Genomic DNA, 23,670 nt, shown 5'->3' with positions numbered 1-23,670 from the left:
CACTTCCTGGAAAAACAGTCTAACAGAGCAGCCTCTGCCCTACCCTCAACTCTCCACTCATCACAGCAGCTATTTGCTCCAAGCGTTTCCTGGACCTTGACACAGATAACTTGCCTTCTGCGAGTCTGTAGGACCTCAGAGCATTTTTATACTCACCAGTGTAAAAGAAACAGACAAGTGCTCCTGCAGGTACACGGAAGCCAGCCCAGACACAGAAACTCAGGTGCAGACATTTAACTGCCCCCCCATGAAGTTTCCACCTCCTTACAAAATAGCGATGATGCTTCCAATTCCTCCTGCATACCTGTGTCTTTATTAGCCTTTGCTCTGTTCCCTCCTACACACTTTGGATTTGTTCAATGTATTTAATGTCTTCTGTAGCTCTCCCTCCATGCACACACCTGCGGCCCCTTTCTCACTTCAAACTCTTCCACATGGGGGCAATAAGGAAATGGACTAATAGCGTTTGTTATTCTTTAGCCTTTTGGGGCAGCACACCACCCACACAGCAAACCTGATGCTATTCATATCATCTTCATCCACAGGAGCCAAAAGGAAGGTCCTGGCCTACTCTGAAGTCTACAGGGTTTTGCCAGCAACAGAATTTCAGTCCACTCTTGTAGCTTGTAACAGTCTTAGAGCAGAGGGAGATGACTAAGATGCAGTCTGATGCTCTATTCACTCACCACAGAGTGGCTGAGAGCCTACATTTCTTACACAGCTATGGAATACCAAGGCAGATTTACTCCTAGTGGGGGTGTTCAGTGACGTTGTGATGATTTTCCCTCCTCCATTAGCACCTCCTGTTAGTCTTCCCAGACATTTCAGCTGCAAAGGGAACCTCACACAAACACCCATCTCCTCTTCCCCTCTTGCAGTAGTCTCTCAGCTACTGACAACAGCAGCTATGAGGAGAAGAAACATGAGATACACAAAATCCAGAAAAGCAACAAGTACCGTCAAAGGATGGAGTTCAGGATTTAGCCTGATGTGATCTCTTCCTGACCAAGGATTTCCCCCCTTGTTAACAGGGGAACGTGAGAAGCATCTCTATTACTGTTAATTGTGCAGGGCTCCTCCATACAGCTATCCATGTTCCCAACAAACCCCCTGTGCCTTGAGGGCCCCAGCAGACTGACATAATTATGGCGCAAATGTCACTGATGGACTCTGCAATAAACAGAGCATGACAGAGATCTGTTCAGCTCACAAACTTTACAACCCTATAAATACCACACCCGTAAGAGACCACAACCATAAAATACAGAGAACAACTACAGAGATTTCATGTGAGAATAAACATACATCAGTGGACAGAGAACTCGCTGTTTGGAGAGTTGAATAAAGGATATCAAGAGCTCCCCAGCAACCCCTGGATGAATGGTTCCATTACCTGTCCTGCTGGTGGCTTCTCCATCCGAAACGTCAGATCTCTTTCAACCAGAAGCAGTACTCCGTGAATACAATGAGGATCTATGTCCTACAACAGAACAGAGCGCAAATCCATTACCGATCTGCCTGGGATGCTAAGGAGAATGTACTGTACCAGCTTTGCACACGAGATTGCAATTTATCCTTCAAAGGTATTTACGAAGCCTGGAAGGCAGTCACCAGGTATAGGGAAGGCCATTCTGCAGAACACCAAGCCTATGTCCTTAAGGTAGTTTGCTTCTGATCAACTAGTCCTGCAGTATTTAAGGAAGCAATGAAAGAGGTCAGGTCTTGGCTGTACTAAAAAAGCCTCTGCCTTCTACACAGGGAAACGTGTCGGGGGGAGGGGGGGGAAGAAAAAGAACCATACTAAATGTCCAAGTTTTTTCTTGATAACTTTCCTGGTCACTTCTAACCGAAAGGAAGTTTTTTTTTTTCCCCCACCGTGCCAAAAACGTCGTCTTGTCTTTACTTACTGCCAACTCACAATCAAGGACTTGCATCCTGTTGCTACTGTTAAACTGACCGAAATTCCAAATACAAGGGATGTCTGGCAGCTGTGGTTCAAACTCTGTGATCCAGGAGCAGCTCTCCAGTTATAGAAGCACTCTACAGGGAAGTGAGAAACAGGCAGAGAGCCACAGCAGGAAGAGGGAAACGTAGCAGAAAGACCCAGACCATGGAGACAGGGCCCACTACGTACATGATGCCTGGACCAGGACAGCAAGGAGAACAGCCATTTAAGCTGTCAGACCACATGGTTAAATAAGAGCCATCCCACCTAGACGTCTCCTAGGTGGTCTTTGCCTCTGCAAAGATCTCGGAAACTGTCAAGCAACAAATCCTTTCCAGTATTGCTCGAGCTGCAAGGAACCTGCCATACAGCAGGCCATGACAGCAAGGGAAACCTGTTTAAATAAATGGCTCCGGCAGTGTTTAGGGTTAAACATCCGACAGGAGCAGCAGAGCCAGAGTAGAGAGTCAAATGGACCAGCAGAGACTGAGCCACCTAACCTGACACTGGGCCCAGTACAGCAATTAAGAAACAATGCAAACACAAGGAGACCCAATTCTGCAAGTGAAAGCACCAGCAGAGATTCCAGAGCAGAGGAAAAGACCTTTCTCTCATCTAGTCCCAAAACAGGATCCTTTTGAACAGGCAGGAAAAAATCCCAACTGAAACACCTTCCAAAACCATGAGAGGTTTCTAAGTCTTCTCAAATCCCTTTCTCCAAAGCAAATTATTCACACTTTCACTGTTATTTGAACACTGATCAAAAGGCCAGAAAGAATTTATTGCATAATTAGGCTGTATTAGGTAAATACTGAAGCTTATCTGAAGAGAGGATGGAGAGGTATTACAGCTGTATCAGCAGCTCCGAATTTGTCTGCTAGAAACTATTGAAGGATGAAGACTAGCCACAGTTTCAAGACAGATCACGGCACTAAATAAGTTTATTCTTTCACAACCCCTCTTCTACTCCAGCAGTCATGAGATGTGCAATCTGAGTGAGGGATAAAGGTAGTGATGGTGTAACACGAGGTTACAACAACAGCCAAAACACTCACTTGTTTGTTACTCCTGAAAATAGAAACTGAAAAACCATTCACAAATAAAGCTGTCAGGGGAGAAGTTCAGGGTTTTCCAATCCAAGAAGTAGTAATATTTCCAAAGAAATAAAGTATTTTTCACCATATTTTTTTCTTTAAACAGCTGAAGAGAGAAGTCAGTCTCATCCAGCACTGATGGAGCAATCCAGATCGACCAAAACAGTTTACAGGAGCATGTCCGGAGACTGGCAGAGCTGGAAGCAGCCGGATGCTACTTGAGGAAGCTTTCCTGCAGCTTTCTGCACAATCTCTTACCACCTTTGCTAACAAAACCAGCTGTCTGGAAGCAAAGAAACAGTCCCACACGTGTAAGTGAACTCCTAACCTCCCAAAACAGGCACAGTGTGGACAGCATAGAAGAGAGAGGCATCAACAGGAGCTCAGAAAGCACCAGGGTAAATACCCATCCTTTTATTATTATTCTTTAAAAAGAGAATTAGATACTTTCTTCCATCTTTCTCAGACTGAAGTTTCAAACAGTCTTCTGGCTTCCTGACCCAAATGGAAGCCCATAGCCAGACTTAACATCACTGGCACGGTCTGAAGCACAGGCTGCCAGGAATACCTGTGCAGATGGGACAGTCCCCAAATACCATGTTCAATCTCAAAGTGGCCGCTTCTAATGGAGCAGTAGGAGGTCCCTGGTCTTTAACATCAGACCAAGGTCCTCTGTACTTCTGCAGTAACAGGGCATGTAAATATACCCCTTGAACAGAAAGGTTTGCACAGAAATTTTCTGCTTTGAACTGCAACCTTATCTCTGTCTTCATAAACAGACTCTTCCCTTCCCAGTCCAACACACAGATGCAGCAGATTACAGGATTAAGTGTTCACACTGATATGCTAAATTCAAAAGACTCTCACTCTATAAAGACTCAGGCAGAGGAAAATCCCACAGATACCTGTTCACTGAAGGCCAGCACACACATTCCACTGTCCATGCCCTGCCTGCTCGCTGACCAAGGGATCGGCCCAGCACTGCTGAGCAGCAAAGTTCCTCTGAACAGGCCCCGCGGCACAGAGCTTACTGGTGACAACCTGTGACCAAACATCACAGCAGCATTTACCTCCGCAAAATTCCTTGCTCCAAAGCATCATTATGCAGCTTCCCACAGGAACAAGCATGATCTATTCTTGCAGCACGTACGCACTGCACATTTCCCTTCACCTCCGTACAGAGCTGCCAGAGTTCCTCCTTGCTCCTTCCTGAGTTAGCTCTGCTGCAGCACTTTATTCTTCCCCTGCTCCCTCTGCTCCCGCTGCTGTCTGGGACAGAAGGATTTCCCAGCCACCCATATTCTAAAAAGGAAGGGGAAAAACTCCTGCAGAACACAAGTCCTCTGACCCTGAAGGCAGAGAGGATGAGAAGCTTTCACCAGTTTACTAGGTGACTCTAGACAGAGCAACTGACAGTCTCCCAGTGCTGTAGGGAAAGCTACCTGCAAGCCCCAAAAGTTGTCTATTAGTACTTAAAAAGTCCATTCATGCATTTATTCTGGAAAAATGGAAGAGTGGACTAAGTATTTCCTCAGACTGACAGATCTTGACCCAGAAGGATCAAAGTCCTCCCTCCCCAGGGAGGTCCTCTAGGGTTAACAGACCCGAGTACTGCAGCAGGAAGGGACTCTGCATTAGGTCATCCCATCTGTGCTTACCCACTGTGAAGCAGTGCTCCTCACTGCTCAGGAAGAAAACGTCCCTTCAAAATTGAACAAGCAACACTGGATCTCAACATTTAACTGATTCCACCCACACTATCATAGTAGGCTTCACAAAAGCCAGGTAAATAAAATCCTGTTGAAGTGGAGAGCAGAACAGCAGAGAAATGAGCTCCAGAGACGGTCTACCAGAGATAAGAGACACTGGAAGATTTGTCAGGGATTTCAGAAAGGACCCCAAGGAGATGATCTGTTCTGTGACCTTACAGGTACAACATACAGTCTGTACTTCTGCATCCACTGGCCAGCAAACCTTGCTGCGCTCTAGAAAGCCTAGCTTGCCTCACTGTAGTTACAGTCAGTTTTCTGTATTTCTCTATCCTTGTTTCAGAGCAGATGAGAGTACTGCCACGGGATCACAGAGGTAAACGCTAAGGATCTCCAAAAGGCTCAGAGGAGCCAGGGGATTATTCCTGTGCCATAACCAGATGATGAGCTAGTTGAACAGGTCTCACTTATGGAGTCTGCAGAAGAGTCAGGGTAAGGACCGAAAAACCACAAGCAGAGTAATCAGCCTCTGTCAGTCACTGTTACTTGGAGCACACACTTAGCTCCAGCAATCTGTCTTGCAGCACATTAATCCCTGTTAACTAACTGTTGCACCATCCTGATAACGAGGTGCTCGGAGCCAAACAGCCATCACAGCAGGATATTACAGAGGCACTGCAAAAAGCTTTCCCCCATGCTCCTCTTTTCAGAGAGTAGGAAACTTAAGGTTAGAATGGCTTTATTCCTGCCATGCTTGTATGAGACTGGGGTCCCAAAAAGCACATTGTGTCTCAATGTGTTGTCGATTTCCAAATCATCCCACTAAGAACACACCATGGGCAACGAAACGCTCAAAAGCTTCAGCAAGCCCACTGCCATGTGGGCACAGCATAAAAGAGAACGTAACTTGCTTGTTACCTCTGCAGAACTGAGCAGGGCACCAGATTACTCCTTCACCACAGAGAATGAGCACGCTGATAGAGCTCACAGCTCCACCCAGCCCAGGAAGCAGGAGGACAGACCTCTGACTCAGCCCCAACTCTCAGATGTGGCACTGAAGCACACAAACCACAGAGACACCAGCTTCATTAAAACATTGCCCTGTTCCAGTTTGCAGAGTTTGAGTCCTAAGAGACCTAAGCTCTGATTTAAAAGGAACACCTGCTTAAACAAGATTAGTCATAGCTACAAGCCAGCATCTCCTTGGCTTTCTAACAGCAGCAAAGAGCTTCTGTCTGGGAGCGGGGGCAACACAACCCACTTGCTTTCCAAGTGACTGATATGAAAGCCTTTGACCTGAAGCAATATAGAGTTACAGCATGTCCGATTCCAATCATTCACCGACAGCCACATCAACAGCTGCATGTGCTCTTCCACCTGGCATGACAAGCAGTGTCCTTCCCTTCCCTTCCCTCCGCAGCAGGCGGAAGCCTCTCTTCCTCCTTTCTCCATGGTGGGCAAAAATCCCTGCATATTTCACACAGCCCCTCAGTGCAGGGGACGATATCTCCAAGCACAATAATTCATGACAGTGTTTAGACTTGGGTACGGGCTGTTCTCAGTGCAGAGACGGAAGCAAATTTGGAGGGGTGGGGAGGGGTGTTCTCCCCAAACTCAGACTTGCTTAGGTTTTTTGCTTTGTCTGCAGTCTGGCAAGTCCAGCTCATCCTCCTAAAACAGGGCTGGGTGCATAACTCCACCTCCCAAAGCCAACTGAAAGCCAGGTGGCAGATGGAGACATAAGCAGCAGATGGAGATGTAACATCCAACCAGGCAGTAAGCCAACTAGTGTTCCTTTGCCTAAGCTGAAGGCTCACCTGCAATATGCTGAATGCCTTGAAGAGAGCAGGAACCGGTGAACAGCGACGAGCATCCACAAGAACAGTTAGACCCAAAGCCTGACATTCTGGTCTGTAAGGACAGAGAAAAAGAGGTCATGTTTATCACCAACGAAAGTCAACAAGACTATGAAAACAGAACCCATAGTCATGACAGGGTGAAAAACCCAGTACGTTATGGCTCCGTAAGGACAGGGAACTAAGCGGCCACCTTCTCCTAACCAAAATCTATACATGGAAACCACCATCTGGATCGCTCAGTTTTTACCTTTGCTATTTCCACCTGAAATTCCATTTCTCCAATTCCTAGGATACATCCCACTGATGGCAAAGGTGCTGATACCCGCTCTGGGTAATCCACACAGGAAAACCAGTCCTTCCTAATTGCGTTTAGGGACAAACCTGGCCTTAGCCACACTGCTTCACAAGAACAGCCATTCTGGATCAGGCCCAATTCCTATCTTGCCCACAATCAGATTTGAAGGGAGAAGCATAAGAAACAAAGCAAGAGTAGCAGAAGCTCTCTCATGGGTTAAGCCTGCTCCCTTTATCAATGGTTTAAAGGCTTCAAAAAAAACCCCCAAAAAATCACTAACAGAGAGTTAGCTTTACCTCTTATTAGTTTAATCATCTAAAAGTGAAACAAAGTCTCAGTAGAGCCTGAGATGAGCTGGGGGGGAGAGTCTGTCATAGTGAAAGGAAGAGTAGCTGCAACAGACTCCAGCCTGCAGACTCCAGAAACAATTGTCAGCCAGACATCAAGAAAGATTTTCTCAACCCTTGCGGATCCTCCCTCCCTCTCAGCTTGGAGGCCTGGCCTTAAAATATCATGTCACAACACTGTATCACAAAGCTGCTGCATGACTGCCCCATCATAGCTCCCAAATCCCATTTTCTGAGCTAATGAAGGATAGCAAGAATGGCTTGGATTCATGGCAATGCATGAAAACATTCAGTACATACCTAATTCTATCACACCATGTGCACAAGGCACATACAGAATAGCCAAAGTGCTTACTGAACACGAGCCAGTTCACCCTCGCAGGAAATCCCCATCTGTGCAGTTTTGGGACTCTCTGGACCAGGTTCCTAGGCCAATAAAGTCAACCCGTTCCACTCACTGCCTCAGCTTCCACCTTCCCGAAAGGCAAAGCGGACACAGGAGCAGCTGTCCGCCCTGTCAGCCCAAGAGTGTCACAAACCTTGGGATGCTATGCAGGTACAGAAGAAGGCGTACAAGCTCAGTGGTATTGCAGTGGGGGTTTAACCAGGCTGTGTTCCTTGTTGTTATTATGGCCACTGCACGTCCTGATTTATCTCTGGTACCTGTAAAAAGAGGGGGCGGGGGGGAAAAGTCACACAAGGAAGTCAACAGAGCCTGGTTCCAGGTCTGTATACCTCATGTTCCCCTACTACCGCCCCATCACCTTCCTGGAAATGATCTGCAGAACTCGATATAGTGTATGTTGCAGATTGCAGTAGGCTATAAAAACACTTCCAAAGTACCCAAATGCTGCCCCAGAGCGAAGTAGCTGAGCTCTGCTTGCTTTTTCTCACGGTAGTGTTAAATTTGGACTGCTCTCTTCTACCCAAACACACACTCTTCACAAAAAATGGCTGAAGTCGGCTAATGATAACCCAACCTTGTGAGAAAAGCAAGAATCTCATAAAGTCAAGATAAATAATCTCACCTCCACTTACGTCACAATATTCACATTGCTGTCAGACAAGAGAACACAGACAGGTTTGCAGAACAACAGGCACTACCTAATGAGACTGGGCACGCACACTGCAGGCTGAGCCTAGCACGTAACCAGACATCTCCTCCTGGGAGCAGAGCCCTGGAGCAGGAGCCCGGAGCTCCTCCTCAGAGGCTGCAGAGCGGACAGCCCAGGAGCACACACTCTTGCCTGCCTACAGCTCTGAGAAGGGCAGAGTTGGTGCCAGGCTTTCATTAGTTTCAGAGGTTGCTCAGTGCCTACGGAATAGATAAGGCACAGTATCGGCAACACAGCTGAGTTGTGATACAGCAAGGAAGGAGAAACCCCTCAGGACAACAGTTCTCTGCCCCCCACTTTCCAAAAGCCCAAAGACACAGCTTATCACAGAACCAAGCCTGCTCTATGAGCTCCCAAAACTAAATGGTAGTCTGGCTTTAGGCTTTAGCCACAACGTGCACCAAGAACTCTGAAGAGAAGGACGTAACAGTGCCATGTCTGGAATTACATCCAACCTCCTCTCCAGATGCAAAGAAGAGGTAAAGGGCAGGTGGATGCACCACTTTGGAGACCCAGAGCTGCCTCTGCCATTCAAAAGCAAGCACTGCCTGTGGAGTGAGCTTGCTCAAGCGACCAGCGCTTGGCCACGTCACCAGGAAGGCAAATGATCTGGAGAACAGTAGGGACTACACCTCTATTGCGTGAAAAGTAATTCACAAGAACAGGAGCCATTTCCTGTCATACAAATTGTATGAGAGAGAAGGGGGAAAAAAATCCCAAGCACAAGGCAAAAGCAGAGGCTTAGAGAAAGCTATGTCTTTCTGTCTCTTCTGAACTTTATTGCTACCACAGGAGATACTGTCCTGGACCAACTCTCTCCCCATCCCAAGGACAAGCATGTGAGTTGACAGGTAAAACAGATACAGATGGACAGCCCCAAGCACAGAAAACTGCCCTGGTGTGATCTCAATCTGTCACTAGGACATGACTTGAGTAAGGGCCACAGACACAGATGGGCATCATTTAGAAGCAGGGCTTTCTCCCTCCCAGGGACCAGAACTGTGACACAGGCTTTCTCCTGCTAACAGCAGGGACAAAATCTTTCATCGTCTGTGTGATTCAGGAGGAGTTTTATTACTCCTGAAACACTGTATTCTGGACACTATATAATCAAAGAGCTGGAGAGAAATTAGAAAAAGCTTATTAATATACCTTGTTTCATAAGCTAAGGGGATCATCAGAAAACAAAAAAAGCGAAGCATTCAGTTACTGGAAAAATGGCTCGATAACCAGGCTCAGTAAAAACTTTCTTACTCTGAAGCAACATCTTTTGTCCATCAGGCAGGCTGGGCATCACCAGAACTTGCTTAAACCTTGAACTTCCATATAGGAGCCTGGGAATTACCTGACCAGGTCAAAAAAGCAACCGCAGCCACCCGGGCTAGGTCTCCAACAGTGGCATAACCACATGATTCAAGAGCAGAATGCAGAATTGAAACCCTCCTGAAAGGAAAATTTCTTCCTAACTCCATCAGCTACTAGTTTATTAATGAGCTCTTATTCACTATTCATTATAAGAGTTATCCTTTCTAATGTAACTGTTATATCATTACCAATATCTAACATAAAGCATTTAACTGAGTGGTGAGTGCATTCCCTCAGGCGTGAGGATTGCCCACTGAAATCGAAAAGGAGACACGTGAGAGAAGAGATGTCAGACAAATCCAATACTGCTTCTACAGAAAACGTGATTCCTCCCTTAGACGAAACCTCCCTTGGAAGTGGTATCAAAACCAAACCTTGTTTCTTCAATGCATTTCAAGGGCACATCCCTTCATCCCATATTCAAATGCATTTGCCTCTTTTAGCAGCTGTACGTTATGATAGGAATCTGTGACAAAGGAAACTACTAGAGCATTAGATCACATAGTCAGGCTTCTACAACAGCATAGACTATGAGCTTCTCTTGAAGACCCCTCTCTTGAACCCTGTAATTTTTGGGCTGTTGTACATACCCTAAAACGTCCAACCTGATCAGAAGATTAGAAATCCTCCTTTGGAGTTTGTTCTTAACAGTTTACCCACCAATGCAAAGTTACATGTTTGAATGTATCATAACTCTGCCCTGCACTTGGTTTCTCATTTCACCTTTTTCCAGAAGACTGGAAAAGTCTCATTTCCCTTTCCTCCTTCCCTGCACAAAGGTGTTTTCACCTCATTCTCAACCATCTTACAAGATAAACAACCTTCCAGTCTCTTGCCATAAGACATCCAATTCAGTTACAAGAAAGGGCTGTCACCCTTTTCTGCACCACCTTCAATACTCACCATTTCCTTCTATAACAAAGGCATCAGAACAGCCCAAACTATTTGAGAGGCATCACCAACAAGTACACAGGGGTTAAATCACTTTCTTAATCTGGCTAGTCATCCCCTCTCCTTTACACATCTGAGGTCAAAATTGGTATTCCAGCCCCAGCACTAAGTGGGAAATCACTGCGCTGCCTTTCTGCTCTCCTTCCCAATTTCTCCACGCTGCACAGGTCCGCCTGACCTCTTCTCTGCTCTCTGGCCAATTTTCAACTCATACGTGGCTCCTGAGCTGATCGAATGTAGCTATCTTCCTGACCTGCACTGGACAACCCTCTCACTGGCTGCGGGAAGGAAGCAAGCCCATAGGGGCTGCTTACGCAGATGCTGCCAAATGGCTGTTTTGCACTGGAGAGGTAGATCTCACTTTCTCTGCTTTACTTCATGTTTGGTTAAACACAAAGACCTCTTGTGTGGGCCCTGCACACCAAGCAATCCTGGCTGCTCTGTCCAACAGCCTCAGCTTTGTTTAACACTCTGCCAGTATTTGTCCCATGCAGAAGTTTTATCTGCAGCAATTTGATACTTGCTGCCATATCAGATGCAAACACTGAATAACATTTGACCTACAACTGATCTCAGCAGAACAATTCTGGGAAGTCCCCCCTTGATAGTTAGCTTTGTCATCTGCTATTAGCTATGCTATCGTTCATCCCAAACATTGCTCATCCACACTTCATTGGGATATTCCTTTCAACACTATGTGTCATGAAATCAAATGCTTTCTAAAAATCTATTATATCTAGGCAGCTACATTTAATCAACCAAACTTCTAATTACCAAGAATAAAACTGGTTTTACAAGAGCACTGTCAAATAGCATCTTCTACACTCCTATCCTTTAATTATCTACCGAGTGAATCAAGTTCCTATTGTTTTGACCAGGTCTGATGTCAGGCCCACCAGCCCATCATTAGCTGCAGCCTCACTCTTCTCTTTTTGAACTACTGGTATGAGCCCACAGATTTGGCACTTCTGACTCATACACGCTTGGTTAAAGTTTGGAGACTCCTGGGAGCAAGTTAACATTACTTTCATGAGAGGGAAGTTCTACCTCCTGTCCTTCCCATCCAGAAACTTTAGAGGATTCAAGAAGCGTTGCTTCTGGAGAGGTTTGGGGTGAAAGAAATGGAACTGGCACCAGTCTGCAGCGCCGCAAACAGAGGCTCATCTCCCTTGCACTCCTACAAACCATGCTTTCCCAGACACATTCTGGCTCAGCTACTCACCAGGCAGGCAGGCAACTCCACTCCTGAGCACTTCTGGGTTCACATCCTTTACTATGGTAGGTGCAGACCGACCACCCCAGGCAATCCCAGGAGCTGGGGATGTCGGGGGAGTAATAGCTGTTGAGGTTTCCTCCGGGGCACTGACTTTACTCGCTGGTTTCAACACATCTGTGCCAGCTGCTTCTTTTCTCGTCTCTGCCCCTTCTGACACCATCCCTGTAAGACAAGCAGCAGTCACAAGCTCGAGCAGAGCTCCACCCAAAAGGTCCCAGGTAAGTACCAGGTTGGGGAGGGACGTGCCCCCAGCCCCAGCACTCTGCAGCTCTTCCAGTCCTCGCGCCAGCAGCATGCATGTTCCAAAACTGGTTATAACATTACTACTGTAATTCTAAAAAAAAAAAGCCAATTTATTGTGAAGTTTGCAAGTTACAAAAACTCGATTCAGATCAGGATTACTGTAGTCAGAGTCATTTTTTAAAGGTAACATATCAAGCAGTACATGTCTGCTCACAGCCTGAAAGTCTGGCATGGTGCAAGTCCCTGGCTAAGCTCCAGCAGCTTGAGTATGCTGAAGTGATAAACCAGCTTCTGACAGGGAGAGCTGCTCCATCAGAGCAGAATTACTCCCCCAACACCACTTTCAGATTAGTTCCTGAAAATATGAAGTCAACTCAAGGCTGACAAATCAGCTGGAAAATAGCCAAAGAGACCTTGTTCTGCTCGTCCAGACTTTTTTAATTAACAGTTAATGTGAAAGTCAGAAACCTATTTTAAAACCCTGAAGAACAGGATGATTACACCAATCAGCTCTGCTTGAGAACTGGAGAAAATGCTTCCTTTGCCTGACACCCCAGCTCTAAAGTACAAGTTACCAGAATCAGTTAATTCTAAAATTAAATATCTTAGCTACTACATGGAAACTAATGCTAGTTTTATCACGTTTCAATTTTCATGTAAAAGTAGTTGGAGAGAAGAAAAAAAAAACCTACTGTGTAAGAAGTATGATTCCCCATTTCCCAACGTTATAAGAATTAGAAGCCAAAATAAGTCTTCAACAATACGTCTTTAGCCTCCTAAGTACACAGCTAGGCTATCCCACTGTTTGGCAGAAAGATATACTAAAGAAAAGGCTATACTTTGCTGCAAATTCTAATACTTCAATATCTACCAATAAAAAAAAAAAAAAAATCAACCTTTCTTTAGGAAAATAGAGTGGAGTTTTTATTTGCTTGCTATGAAGTCAGACGTTTTAATTGCTATTTAAAATTGACTTCAACCATCCTACCTTCCTGCTGCATCAACAGTGCTGATACTTGACTCACTTTATTTACTAACAGATTCCAATACTTCATTAAAGAGCAGGACCAGGAACAAAGCAGTCCTTGAAGTGGCTTTCAATACAAGTTTTAGCAGTGAAGGAGACTTACAGGTTGAGGCTCAGCCCAAACTGCTTTCAAAACTGCTAAAGTGGGTGAGAGAAGTGCCCTGAGCAGCATGGCTCACTGCACAGAATTATCCAACAGTGGGGGAAACTAGGAGGGGCTCCAGAGCTCTGCACCATTGAGGCCATGATGGAGTAGCTGCTCATTACTCTTTGGTAACACCCCTCTTGAGGGAGCATCCCTGGGTCCCAGCTTGGCATCTGCTGCATTTGGCCACGTAAGCTGCTGCGATGGCTTCAGGGCTCTGCACAGTTCTGGGATGCATCAGAGCTCAGTTCTGTTCCTAGTACTACCTCAGCCTCCACTTCCCAGTGATGCAAGAGGTCACTCACTTTGGACAACGCTGCTACATCTTCCTGAAGCAGCATTTTACAGGGGCACTGATCTCCTGTAGATGGGGTATCTTGAAGATCACAGACTCATCTAAGTCGTTCCCCAAAGGTTTCACATTAAGGGCTGATAGACTTTCCAGGAGAACACAGAATCATCTTATCAAGGAGCTGTAAGGCCTGGCAATAAGCCGAACCGTACAGTTTGTAGTAAAGGAATCTGCATTAAATGAAGAAAGTCTGCAAAGAGGACCAAAAGGCGGCATTTAAAGACGACAAGAAAGGAAACATAGGTATACCAAAGGTACCATACCAGGGCAAGAGAAAGACATAAATGTACATGGCAGCCCTGCCTTGGATATCTCTTAGGAACGAGGTAGCAGCTCCTGAAAGCTAGAAGACAGAAGCATTTTGCTCAGCCCACCAGACACGGTCCTGGTACTGGGGCTTTTCAGCCCCAGGGAAACCTCACTGGAGTTGTGCAGCCTCCAGACTACGTACATCTTGCCCAAACAAACCTCTTCCCTAAGCTTCTCAGGCTCAGTTCAGATCTGCAGACCCCACCTCTCTCCAAACAGGCCCAAGCACACTGTTTGTTATTTGCAATCTGGGGTGGAGACACTTACTAAAGCGGAAATTGTAGAATGCGGAGGATTACATCAAAAAGCAAAATGAGAACTGGGACATCTGAATTTGCCATGTTTGCAAGTTCCACCTTTCCCCGAGGTTAAGGAAGTGGTAGAGGAGGATTTGCTTGTGTGCATTTCAAAGAGACATTAGCATTTTTCCTGCAAACTGCCCCGGCACCAGTATCATCTATGGTAACATCATGTAGTAACAGGGAGCAGGAATGGAACGCCCTAACAGGTGCTGCTGAACATGCCCCAGTGTGGCTTTTCAGCCAATTTCTTGAATATCAAGATATTTTCCACCCCCAAAATACAGGAATTCTTTCCAGAGCTGCAAAGTTTCAAAATTCACTAGCCTTTAGGGAAAAACAGCAGTCACATTATCTGTGAATGGAACCGGTGTAAATTTTAAGCCACCAACTCAAAACAGCTCACATTTGACTCGAAATCTGTCTAAGTTAGATCATATTTGTGCAGAAAATAAGCTCACTGGGAGTGGGAGGAAGGGGAGAGAGTTAAGGACAAGGAAAAATCTGCAGACTCAGCAAACTCAGATGCCCCAGTTCTGAATGTGTATTTTGACATAATCTATAATGTCTGCCGCAACAAGCTCCTCCACCTCACATAGAGCAAATCGTGCATCTGCCCACTACTACTGAGGTGTGAACTGCAGATCTGAATTGACCCAGTAAAGCTTAAGCTTTGTTGTTATTTATAGTTTAGGCAATATACCCACAGTTTCCAATCATAGTAGCAAAATGACCCCAACAAGACACAGTTACAGAGAATTTAACTTGCCTACAGACTAACTGGCTGGAAGATAAAAGTCCACTTGTAGGACATTTGATTCACTTTGTAATTTTATCTCTGAATTATCTTATTATTATACCTCTGAGGCTTTAATGGGGCTAGATAAGGGGATGGCTTGTTTGGATCTCAAAGCAATCAAATGTAATTGAATGGATTAAGCTTATTATAGTTCCAGCTATAGTGTTTAAGAAATACTCCCGGCATTAACAGATATTTGAGCTGCCCTGTGCCTTAAAGTTTGGTTGGTGGGTTTGGGGGGTTTTCCTGGTGATTTAGGTTATTTCTTTTGCTTTACAAACTCTGAAATAACGGGGGTTTTTTTTAACTGCAATGCCAAAGTTTAACATCCTCAGAATTGGGCCACGAATGTCACTTATTTCAGCCAAATCCCCAGAAACATTTAAATTGTCTTTCATTAAAAACAAACTCCACACATACCCCAGAGGGGTCCGTCATTGCTGAAATCCACAGCAGCGGCCAAGACTCGTCCTGTGGAGCAGCGAGAACATCACACTTATTATCTCATACACGAGCTGGACCTGGCTAATTTTAGACAGACGAGATGGGAACACTGAACAAGCAGCCACTCGAGTCATGAGGAAAGCATACACCCAGCACTCAACACAGCCGAGGTTTTCTGAGGGCCGGTCCTGTGCAAACATGAAGTCAAGCCAGGTTCAGCTTGGTCAGGGGAACAGATACCCACGGCACGGTTATTTACTGGCATACATCCCCCAAGAGCTACAGACAGGCAGAAGGTGACCTCTTTTTTTCTGCTCATGGTGGCAGATGCTCAGGAGATGCACACTTCAGAAACAGAAACTTTCGAGCTGACCCCTCCATTTCACAGAAGAGAAATGCTTGTCACTCCAAAAGTATCAGAAATGCCTGGCAACTGTGGGCTTGCCTAATTATGGAATTAAAATATTTTAGTGCAGGTGTTAATGAAATTTCATTTTAATCAATGGACACTTTAGCTCCATTGGAGGTCACACTAAGGCATCGGGTAAAATGTGACTTTTGGACACTTGAGAAAGTAGCTGTGTTTGCAGCCAAACGGAGTAGTGCTGCAGCGGTGGTGTAGGCTCTTATTCACACAATTTAGGACCAGTGCAAGCATTACACTGGCAGCCAGTCCCAAGACAGCCAGCTCTTGATCTGTTCCTCCACAGGGTCAGGCAAGCTCTAGCAATGTGAGTCTGTACCTCCGACCCTTTCGAGAGTCCTCACTCTAATATTTCAAGCTGGGTAATTTTCCTAGCCAGGGGTCTCAGGGAATGAGAGCTGTTGAACTGGAATGGCATGTTTCACCCGCCCCCGCCACACACATGCTCCTCGATGTGATCTGCATATCTAGCTACAGCTTTCCAGACTCAGCAGAGCTAGGCAAAGCCAACATCGTGTCCATGCGGTTACACACTGCCTGCCTACAGTCTGATGCAAAAGGCAGAGAGACCTGGATTGCCTGTTCAATTCCTTCTGAAGGAGTACAGCTCCAGCACAGGAACCCAGGCATCAAGAAGTCTGGGCAATACCTGCTTGAACATAACGTTTAAGTTGAAGTTAGATGCTTAATTTCTCTGTGCTCTCCCACTCAAGTTAAACAGCTCCTACGAGAAACATAACCAAGTCGAAGAAAGCATGCCGGAGGGGAAGGGAGGGAAGAGGGGGGGAATCCCTCAACTCTGCAGTTTGCTTCTTAAATCAGTTACCAGCACACACATTTGTTGATCTTCAGGTCATGTTACACAGCTAGTATTTTACTGTGGCATCCACTGCTGCTTCCTCTTGCCACGATTATCTTCCTAAAGCCAATTTTCAACTATGAAAGACTTGTACAGTTAGACATTGTCTCCTCATGCATTTCTATTGCACACATCCATAATGTGCACACAACGAATGTAATGGGTGGAGGTCACCAGCAATCAGATTAACTGAAATTAAAAGTCTCTTACGCTGGAGCTTTGTTCTGAACCGATGTAAATTTGCAAAGAACTATTAAACAAAATACCTACAATAAACCCACCTGTGAAGAGAAAGCTAATTTCAAGCCACAAAACTGACAACTTAATCACTTTCCTGTAGTTTGTGCTATTACCCCAAAGCCTCCCAGCAGACGTACTTGTCAGTGGTACCTCTCGAGGACTTTGCTTTCAAGCCATGTTATCAAAACAGATAAACACACAAACATCCAATTGCTGTACCTTTAGGAGATGATGCCCCAGAAGCTGCCTCTTGGTGGGAGTGCAGAGTGGTGGGCTCTGTATGCCCCTCAGCGGGTCCTGAGGACAGTGGTCCAACCTCCAGTTCCTCTTCAATGGATTCCAGTGTTTTTAAGGCTATAGTCTTTGACTTTTCCCCATAAGAAAAACTTCCCTGGTTCTCCTCCCCTCCCTGCAAGTCCCGTACTGCAACACGCTCTGGGTTCAGCACAGAGTTCTCTTCACTTTTACAGCCCTGGTTTTCTACCCGTCTTTGTGGTTCCTCACACCTCTCTCCAGACCTCTGGGTTCTGAATTGACTTGAGCCTTCTGCTTGTGCATCAGGGCCCATCAAAGCGTCACTGTTCCTTAATTGTTCTGCTGTCTGATCACCCTCTGCTGACAGAGCAGTTTGGAGTAGTACGGCTTCTTCAGCTTTCTTACACTGACATGCAGAGACCTCTTGCTCTTCACCATCTGACAAGAGTCCATCTGTAGGAGCTTTGACAGAACAGTGACTATGACTAGCCTGATTCTCATTTACAGTCAATATTTGTTCAATCTCTTTGACTTCCTCTGGGCTGTCCCTTCTTCCCAGCTCCAATTCACCTACTTCTCCTTGGTTCTGTTCTGGAGGATTTAATGGAGAACCAAGATTTGCTTCCTCATCACTGCAGCAAGCACCGACTGCTCCTACATCTGCTGTGTTCCCTGAAGGAGAGCCTCTCTCCAGACCCACATCTGAACTCTCAGGCGTGATAAGCAATGTAGTGGCCTGGACTGGCGCAACACTTTCACTGACACTCTGGCAAGAAACATCAGAACCTTCCTTCAGTGTGCAATGGGGTCCCGAAGGCCCTAGGACAGACACAGGAGAGGCATCCATCTGTGTCACCTCATTTTGACCCTCGGTCAGTGGTTCTCCATCTACACTCAGTATCACCTCCTCTTTAGCAGCAGTGGCATCTAGAATTGTTTCTAGGCTCTGCTCTGATGTTTCAACACCAGGATTTCCGCTAGGACCATCACCTTCTCCTTCCATGTTTCCAGGAGCACCAGGCATTTGTGCTTTGCAGTTGACACCGTCTCCAGCACACACATCGCTGTAGCTGCACAGTGCATATTGCCAATCGATTGAGCGTTCGCTGCAAGTCTCCTGCTCTGCAGATGAATCTTCTGCACTGCAGGCAGGAGACTCAGCCACAGGAAAGCTATTCCCCATGTTTCCAGGACCACCTGATATCAGCTGACCTTCTGGAGACAGTTCTTCATGTGCCATCATTTTGTTGCTTTCCGATGGAATTACATTTTTGAGAACTTCTGTAGAAGAAGTCCTCAGAGTGTCTATTTGACAGTGCTCCTTCTGCATCAGTGTGGACTGAATTAAGTTCTTGGAGTAGGTACTGTCTTGAATGACGATAAACCTGTGCTTGCCTCTAGACACATTCACTCGTGTTCTGGGCTGAGTTAGATAATTTAAAGCTAGCGATTGGGTTAAAGAGCCTGTTTGTGGCCCAAACCTGGGCAGTGAAACTTCCGTCAGCTCAACGTACTCCCCTTCAAGGTCACTTTTCAAGTTCTCTTGAGGCACAGGACTTGTACAGACACCATTGACAAGAGCTTCACTTAACTGCAGAGCTGTGCTGCTAATGACCAGGTTGTCTCGATTTGGACTTTGTTCCTGTAGACACTGAGATCCTAGGCCTGGTGAACTGCACTCAGCATGGTCCATGGGGAGGCACAAAATTGAATGTTCCTCTGTTGTTTCTGGAGAGATGATATTGTTTTCAATTATTTTTGGTTTATTTATAAATTCAGGATTAACCACTTTATCCCAGGGGACACGAAATATTTTATCATCAGTGGTTAGTAAACAATTTTCCAGTGCTATACCCATCCGCTCTCCATTGAAAGTACTCAACCATTCCAGAGTAAAAATAGAGGTATAGGAAACTTCTGGAATCACGACTTCCTCTACATTATGCTTGTCTTTTGCCAAACATTTCAATACAATTCGTGGAGACTTCTTCAGATAGGGGACCACCTGCAGGTAGAAGTCACCAGGCTTCAAGATTCGCCAGTCAATGGAAGCCAGCTGGACTACAATCTTCTCGTGAATACACAGGGGCCAGCCCTCATGGCGAAACAGCAAGCCACAGTACTGAACCTACGGAGAAAAGAGAAAGTGTTTTCAGCATCAGTAACAGATCTCAGGTCAAGCTTTTGGACAAGAGAGATCAATGCTTCTCTTTCACAGCTGTAGCAATAGAACAGTTGAATTTAGGGTCTTTGGTTATTAGTGTAGGTGAGTTTTACACACTGAGGTCTTCTCTTTAAAAAGCAGAAACAAGAAAAGCTACCAACACAAATCACCAGCATGTCAGAATTTGAATATGAACCAACCAGCTGCCAGAAGTCTCAGCCCTGTTTTAAAGCTGGGTCAGCACAGACAGGCAGAGGTCTAAGCCCCAGAAGCCCAGCACAGAGAAATCAGGAGTTCTCACCCCCCAGCGCTCAAGCCAGGAGACCCTGTCTCTACCTTATTTCTGACTCATTAGGACCAACTGGACTGCCTAAGAAAGTGAAAATTCAGACCATACACCATCCCTAACCAAGTGCCATTAGAGAAACGCAGGCAGACAGCAGTCTGCTTACAACAGACGGACAAAACCCACTGTCCTCAACTAAAGACCATCCACAGCCTTAACAGAGAAGGAGGCAAATAATACGCATCATTTCCAGAGCATCCACGGTGAGCTCTGGGTTGTACCATGTACACTCAATACCAACCTGCCAGAAAGAGGCTGTAGATGCAGAAACCTCCTTGCACTGAATGCCGCTAGTCAGCCTGGCACAACAAAATGTCTTTTCTCTGGTGAAGCAGTGTTGGGTCTTTAGACTGAGGTCTGCTGGAAGGGAGGTAATGAAAAGCTTTGCTGATGAGGGAAGGCAGAATGAAAATGCCAAGGTCTGTCTGAGGACTTGTTTTTATTCCCTAACATGCTCTGCTGGAGTATGCAGCATGTTCCACCTAATTTTGGTTAAGCCAAATTGAAGAGCATGGAGCCAGGTAAAAAGCATCACTCACCTGGTGCTAGCAAGAGCCTATGCAAGACAGGTGGAGAGAAATTACATGGGATGCAGCAGCAAGGGATGGCTGCAACCTACCAGTGAACGGAAGGAGATACTGTGAAGACAAAGCAGGAGAAGGGAGGCAGCAAGTGAGGAAAGTGTAACAGAACCACAGAGAAAGAAGGCAGCAAGTCCCATCAGCAAGCTGCAAGGAACTACACCTAGCATACCAGGGACTTCCTCGTTCCCAAAACATAGCAGCACCCAGGACAAGCCTCAGACAAAACCCAATCAAGTAAAAGAACTGAAGTTTCATGGCTGAATTGACTTGACTCAATTATTTACAGCTTTATTACAACTTCAAAAAATAAAATCACTGCTTTCAACTTGATTCTGTTTGGGTAAAGTAAGATTTAAATTGAGCCATGACATAAGCCATCAGTTTCATGATTAATTTCATCTTTCTCTGTCACAACAAGGGTTTAGATAGGATTCACCTGTATCAGATGCAATACTTAAATTAGAAAGCTGTCATCTGGAAGCCCAAAGACTTTAGTATTGGCAGCATTAGACTTCAGACATTTTATCTTGTTTCTCTTACATGGTCATGTGGAAGTCTTGACAGAGAAAGCAATTTATAAAAATGCTGTATTCTGCAGGCCAGACAGATGAAAGAAAAAAATACTTTAATTCAAATATTTTGCCAAATAGCAGAGAAGCCATAGAACTGGAAGGAACCTCCTGGATCCTCACACACCTTGGAACAACAGGAAATGGCATCAAGTAATTTCTTTCCTATGTTCATCAAGCTTTACCTTCAGCCCAGCCAGGTTTCTTACCCTTATTGCTCCTGATGCAAAGTTGCTCAGAGGCTTGAAAGCCCAAATCATCCTTCAGATTCAATAATTCCTCCTCCTCAACCCTGGAGCTTATTCTCCGTATGTGTTCCCATTGCTTACAATTATTAAGCCACGTCACGTCACCTTAGCACATCTCCCTTGATCATCTCTTAGGCCTGCCTGAAGCACCCTCCTTGGTGATGCTTTTTTTTTTTTTTAAAAAAACCCACCATATTTCTTTGTTCCACTTTTTCATTGTGCAAAGCATTGCAAAACACTGCGTACAATGGCACCAACACTTCCCAACTGTGCTAGAAGCATCTCTTAAAGCTAAGATCACACTTGTCTTCCAGCCATGTCCCTACGGTAACTCAGTCACCTGCTAGTTTTTCTTTCCAAACTGATGAACCGCAGTTCACAACAGAAGTTCTGCTGTTACTTTGTGGAGGCACATGCTTGCCCTCTGAGTCTACTGTTATAAAAACTTAAGTACAAAGTTTTAGAGCTCATCTTGTGTAATACATTTATCACTCTCCTCCTTTAAGTTATTGCTCATGTCTCCCAGACTGGTTTCATCACAAATATCTGCCATATGCATACTCTTACTTTTTATGCCAAGGTCATGGATGAGAAGTAACATGTGCCTCATGACTCCTGCCTCCAACTCAGTTTTCACTGCAGTACAAACACCCTCCCTTTCACCAGTTTGTTACCCATCTTGCAATACTTGCATAAACCTCCATCCCTTTGACACAGTAATTAATTTTCCATATGACTCCATAATAAATCCTTTATGGAAAAGATTAGACAACTAAACTTTTCTCTCTAGAGAGAGCTGGTGTTTGAAAAAGGCTAGTCTTATACTACCTGCCATGGAGCAAACCGCATCAGAAAGTGTTATCCAGTTTTTAATGGGTCAATTAATTCAGTCCTTGCTCAGTGCATGTTGTTGTATGCTCAGCTTGTTCTCTGTATTTTGTTACTAGCCCTGACTTAACACATTCAATAAAAATCCCTGTTATCAGACATTCGGCATTACATGGCAACTTCTTCCATGCTCCAGGATGGAGACCAGCCAGTCCCTTTTCTTCAACATAGTCAATCCCATATCCATTTCAGTCACGGCAGTTTTATTTCTGTTCACTCAGTGCAACTGCCTTACTGTTGCACCTACATGCTGTATCACTACTAAACTGAATCTTACTTTAGTTTTCATTTGTTTGAAGGATCATATTAATATATTACCTTTATATTCTAACCTTGAACTCAGAGCAGACCCACCTCCCTCTCTTTTCTCTTTCTATTAAGTTAGAGTTAAAAAGCCCTATAACCTGACACACAGTTGCTTGTACTTCCCTCAAAGGCACAGGGAGCTAAGCTTTGCAGTCTTATGTTTTCTGATGTCTAAGACACAGATGCCTCTACCAGCTAGTTCCTTTCTTACACAGCACAGTTAAATTCAGCAAACCAAGACCTCCTCTTGCAGCACACAGTTTGCAGGAGTTGCTACCGGCTTCAGCAAGTCTCAGGCTGTATGTACTTCACTGGCTTTTCCATCAAGCTCAAGACTCACACAGCACCTCAGTCAGATACAAGCTCTATTGACTAAGAAGTGCCCAAGCCAACTATTCTGTACATCAGGTTTTAAACAAAAACAATTTGCAGTTTTCCAGAAGAGACTATGCAATTGCACCCTACACCACACCACACCAACCCCTCTTCTACCATTAGAATATCTGCTAGTAGCTATATTAAGGCCATCTGTATTGAGTGCCTTTCGGGGGGGGGGGGGGGGGGGGGGGGGGGGGGAAGAGGCAGACAAAAAAAAATATCAGTTCCCAAACTATTATAAATAGTTTATATGACTGAGAAGTGAGAGACACAATCAGCAGTAGCATAAACATAAAGCTGAATTCCATCTGCACCTACCTGACACAGACTTTCTGTTAAAACCTGGATGCAGAGTAACCTATTTGGGGGCCATTCATACATTAAGAAATCCAAAACCCAACCTCACTGCTCAGGTGACCTGTCTGCCTACTGACTGACAAATGGAAGAAAACTCAGCAATAAAAATCACCAAAATCAAAATGCAGAATGCATTGAAGTTCCTGAAAAACCCTACAAAGCCACAGTCTAAACTGCCTCAAGAGCTAGAGTAACCTCCAAGCAGGAATGTAAGTCCTTCAATAGCCTAAACGCTTCAGAGTTTTAGAACTTTAGAAGTGGAGCATCCTCCTGCTGCTCCTGCTCCAAAAAGCACCTTCAAAGGGAAGATTATGTGAAGAGGCTTATTTCAGTTGTTTTAACATTTCACTTTCAGGCTCAAGTATTTGTTCTTCTCGTGTCCAATCACCACCGAGCCAAACCAGGCTCATCAGAGGAGTGCCAGGAACAGACTCTACACCCAGTGGTTGCAGCCAGGAATAAAGCTGCCCCTGAGGAA

The 23,670-nt window shown here is 45.2% G+C and overlaps 1 protein-coding gene across 1 annotated transcript in view; it reads right to left on the bottom strand.

The window, feature by feature from the left end:
* PLEKHG4 (pleckstrin homology and RhoGEF domain containing G4) overlaps positions 1-23,670 on the bottom strand; it is a 96,670-nt gene that overhangs the window by 47,035 nt on the left and 25,965 nt on the right. Inside the window, exons 3-7 of the mRNA XM_050904281.1 lie at positions 17,317-19,480; positions 11,903-12,118; positions 7,789-7,912; positions 6,566-6,659; positions 1,394-1,480 (exon numbers count right to left, since the gene is read on the bottom strand). Coding sequence (XP_050760238.1) covers positions 1,394-1,480; positions 6,566-6,659; positions 7,789-7,912; positions 11,903-12,118; positions 17,317-19,480 — 2,685 coding nt within the window. The remainder of the gene's footprint in view (positions 1-1,393; positions 1,481-6,565; positions 6,660-7,788; positions 7,913-11,902; positions 12,119-17,316; positions 19,481-23,670) is intronic.

Source organism: Gymnogyps californianus, chromosome 12 (assembly GCF_018139145.2).
Source record: "Gymnogyps californianus isolate 813 chromosome 12, ASM1813914v2, whole genome shotgun sequence".
Classification (NCBI taxonomy): domain Eukaryota; kingdom Metazoa; phylum Chordata; class Aves; order Accipitriformes; family Cathartidae; genus Gymnogyps; species Gymnogyps californianus.
This window is presented reverse-complemented; position numbering and strand designations above follow the sequence as displayed.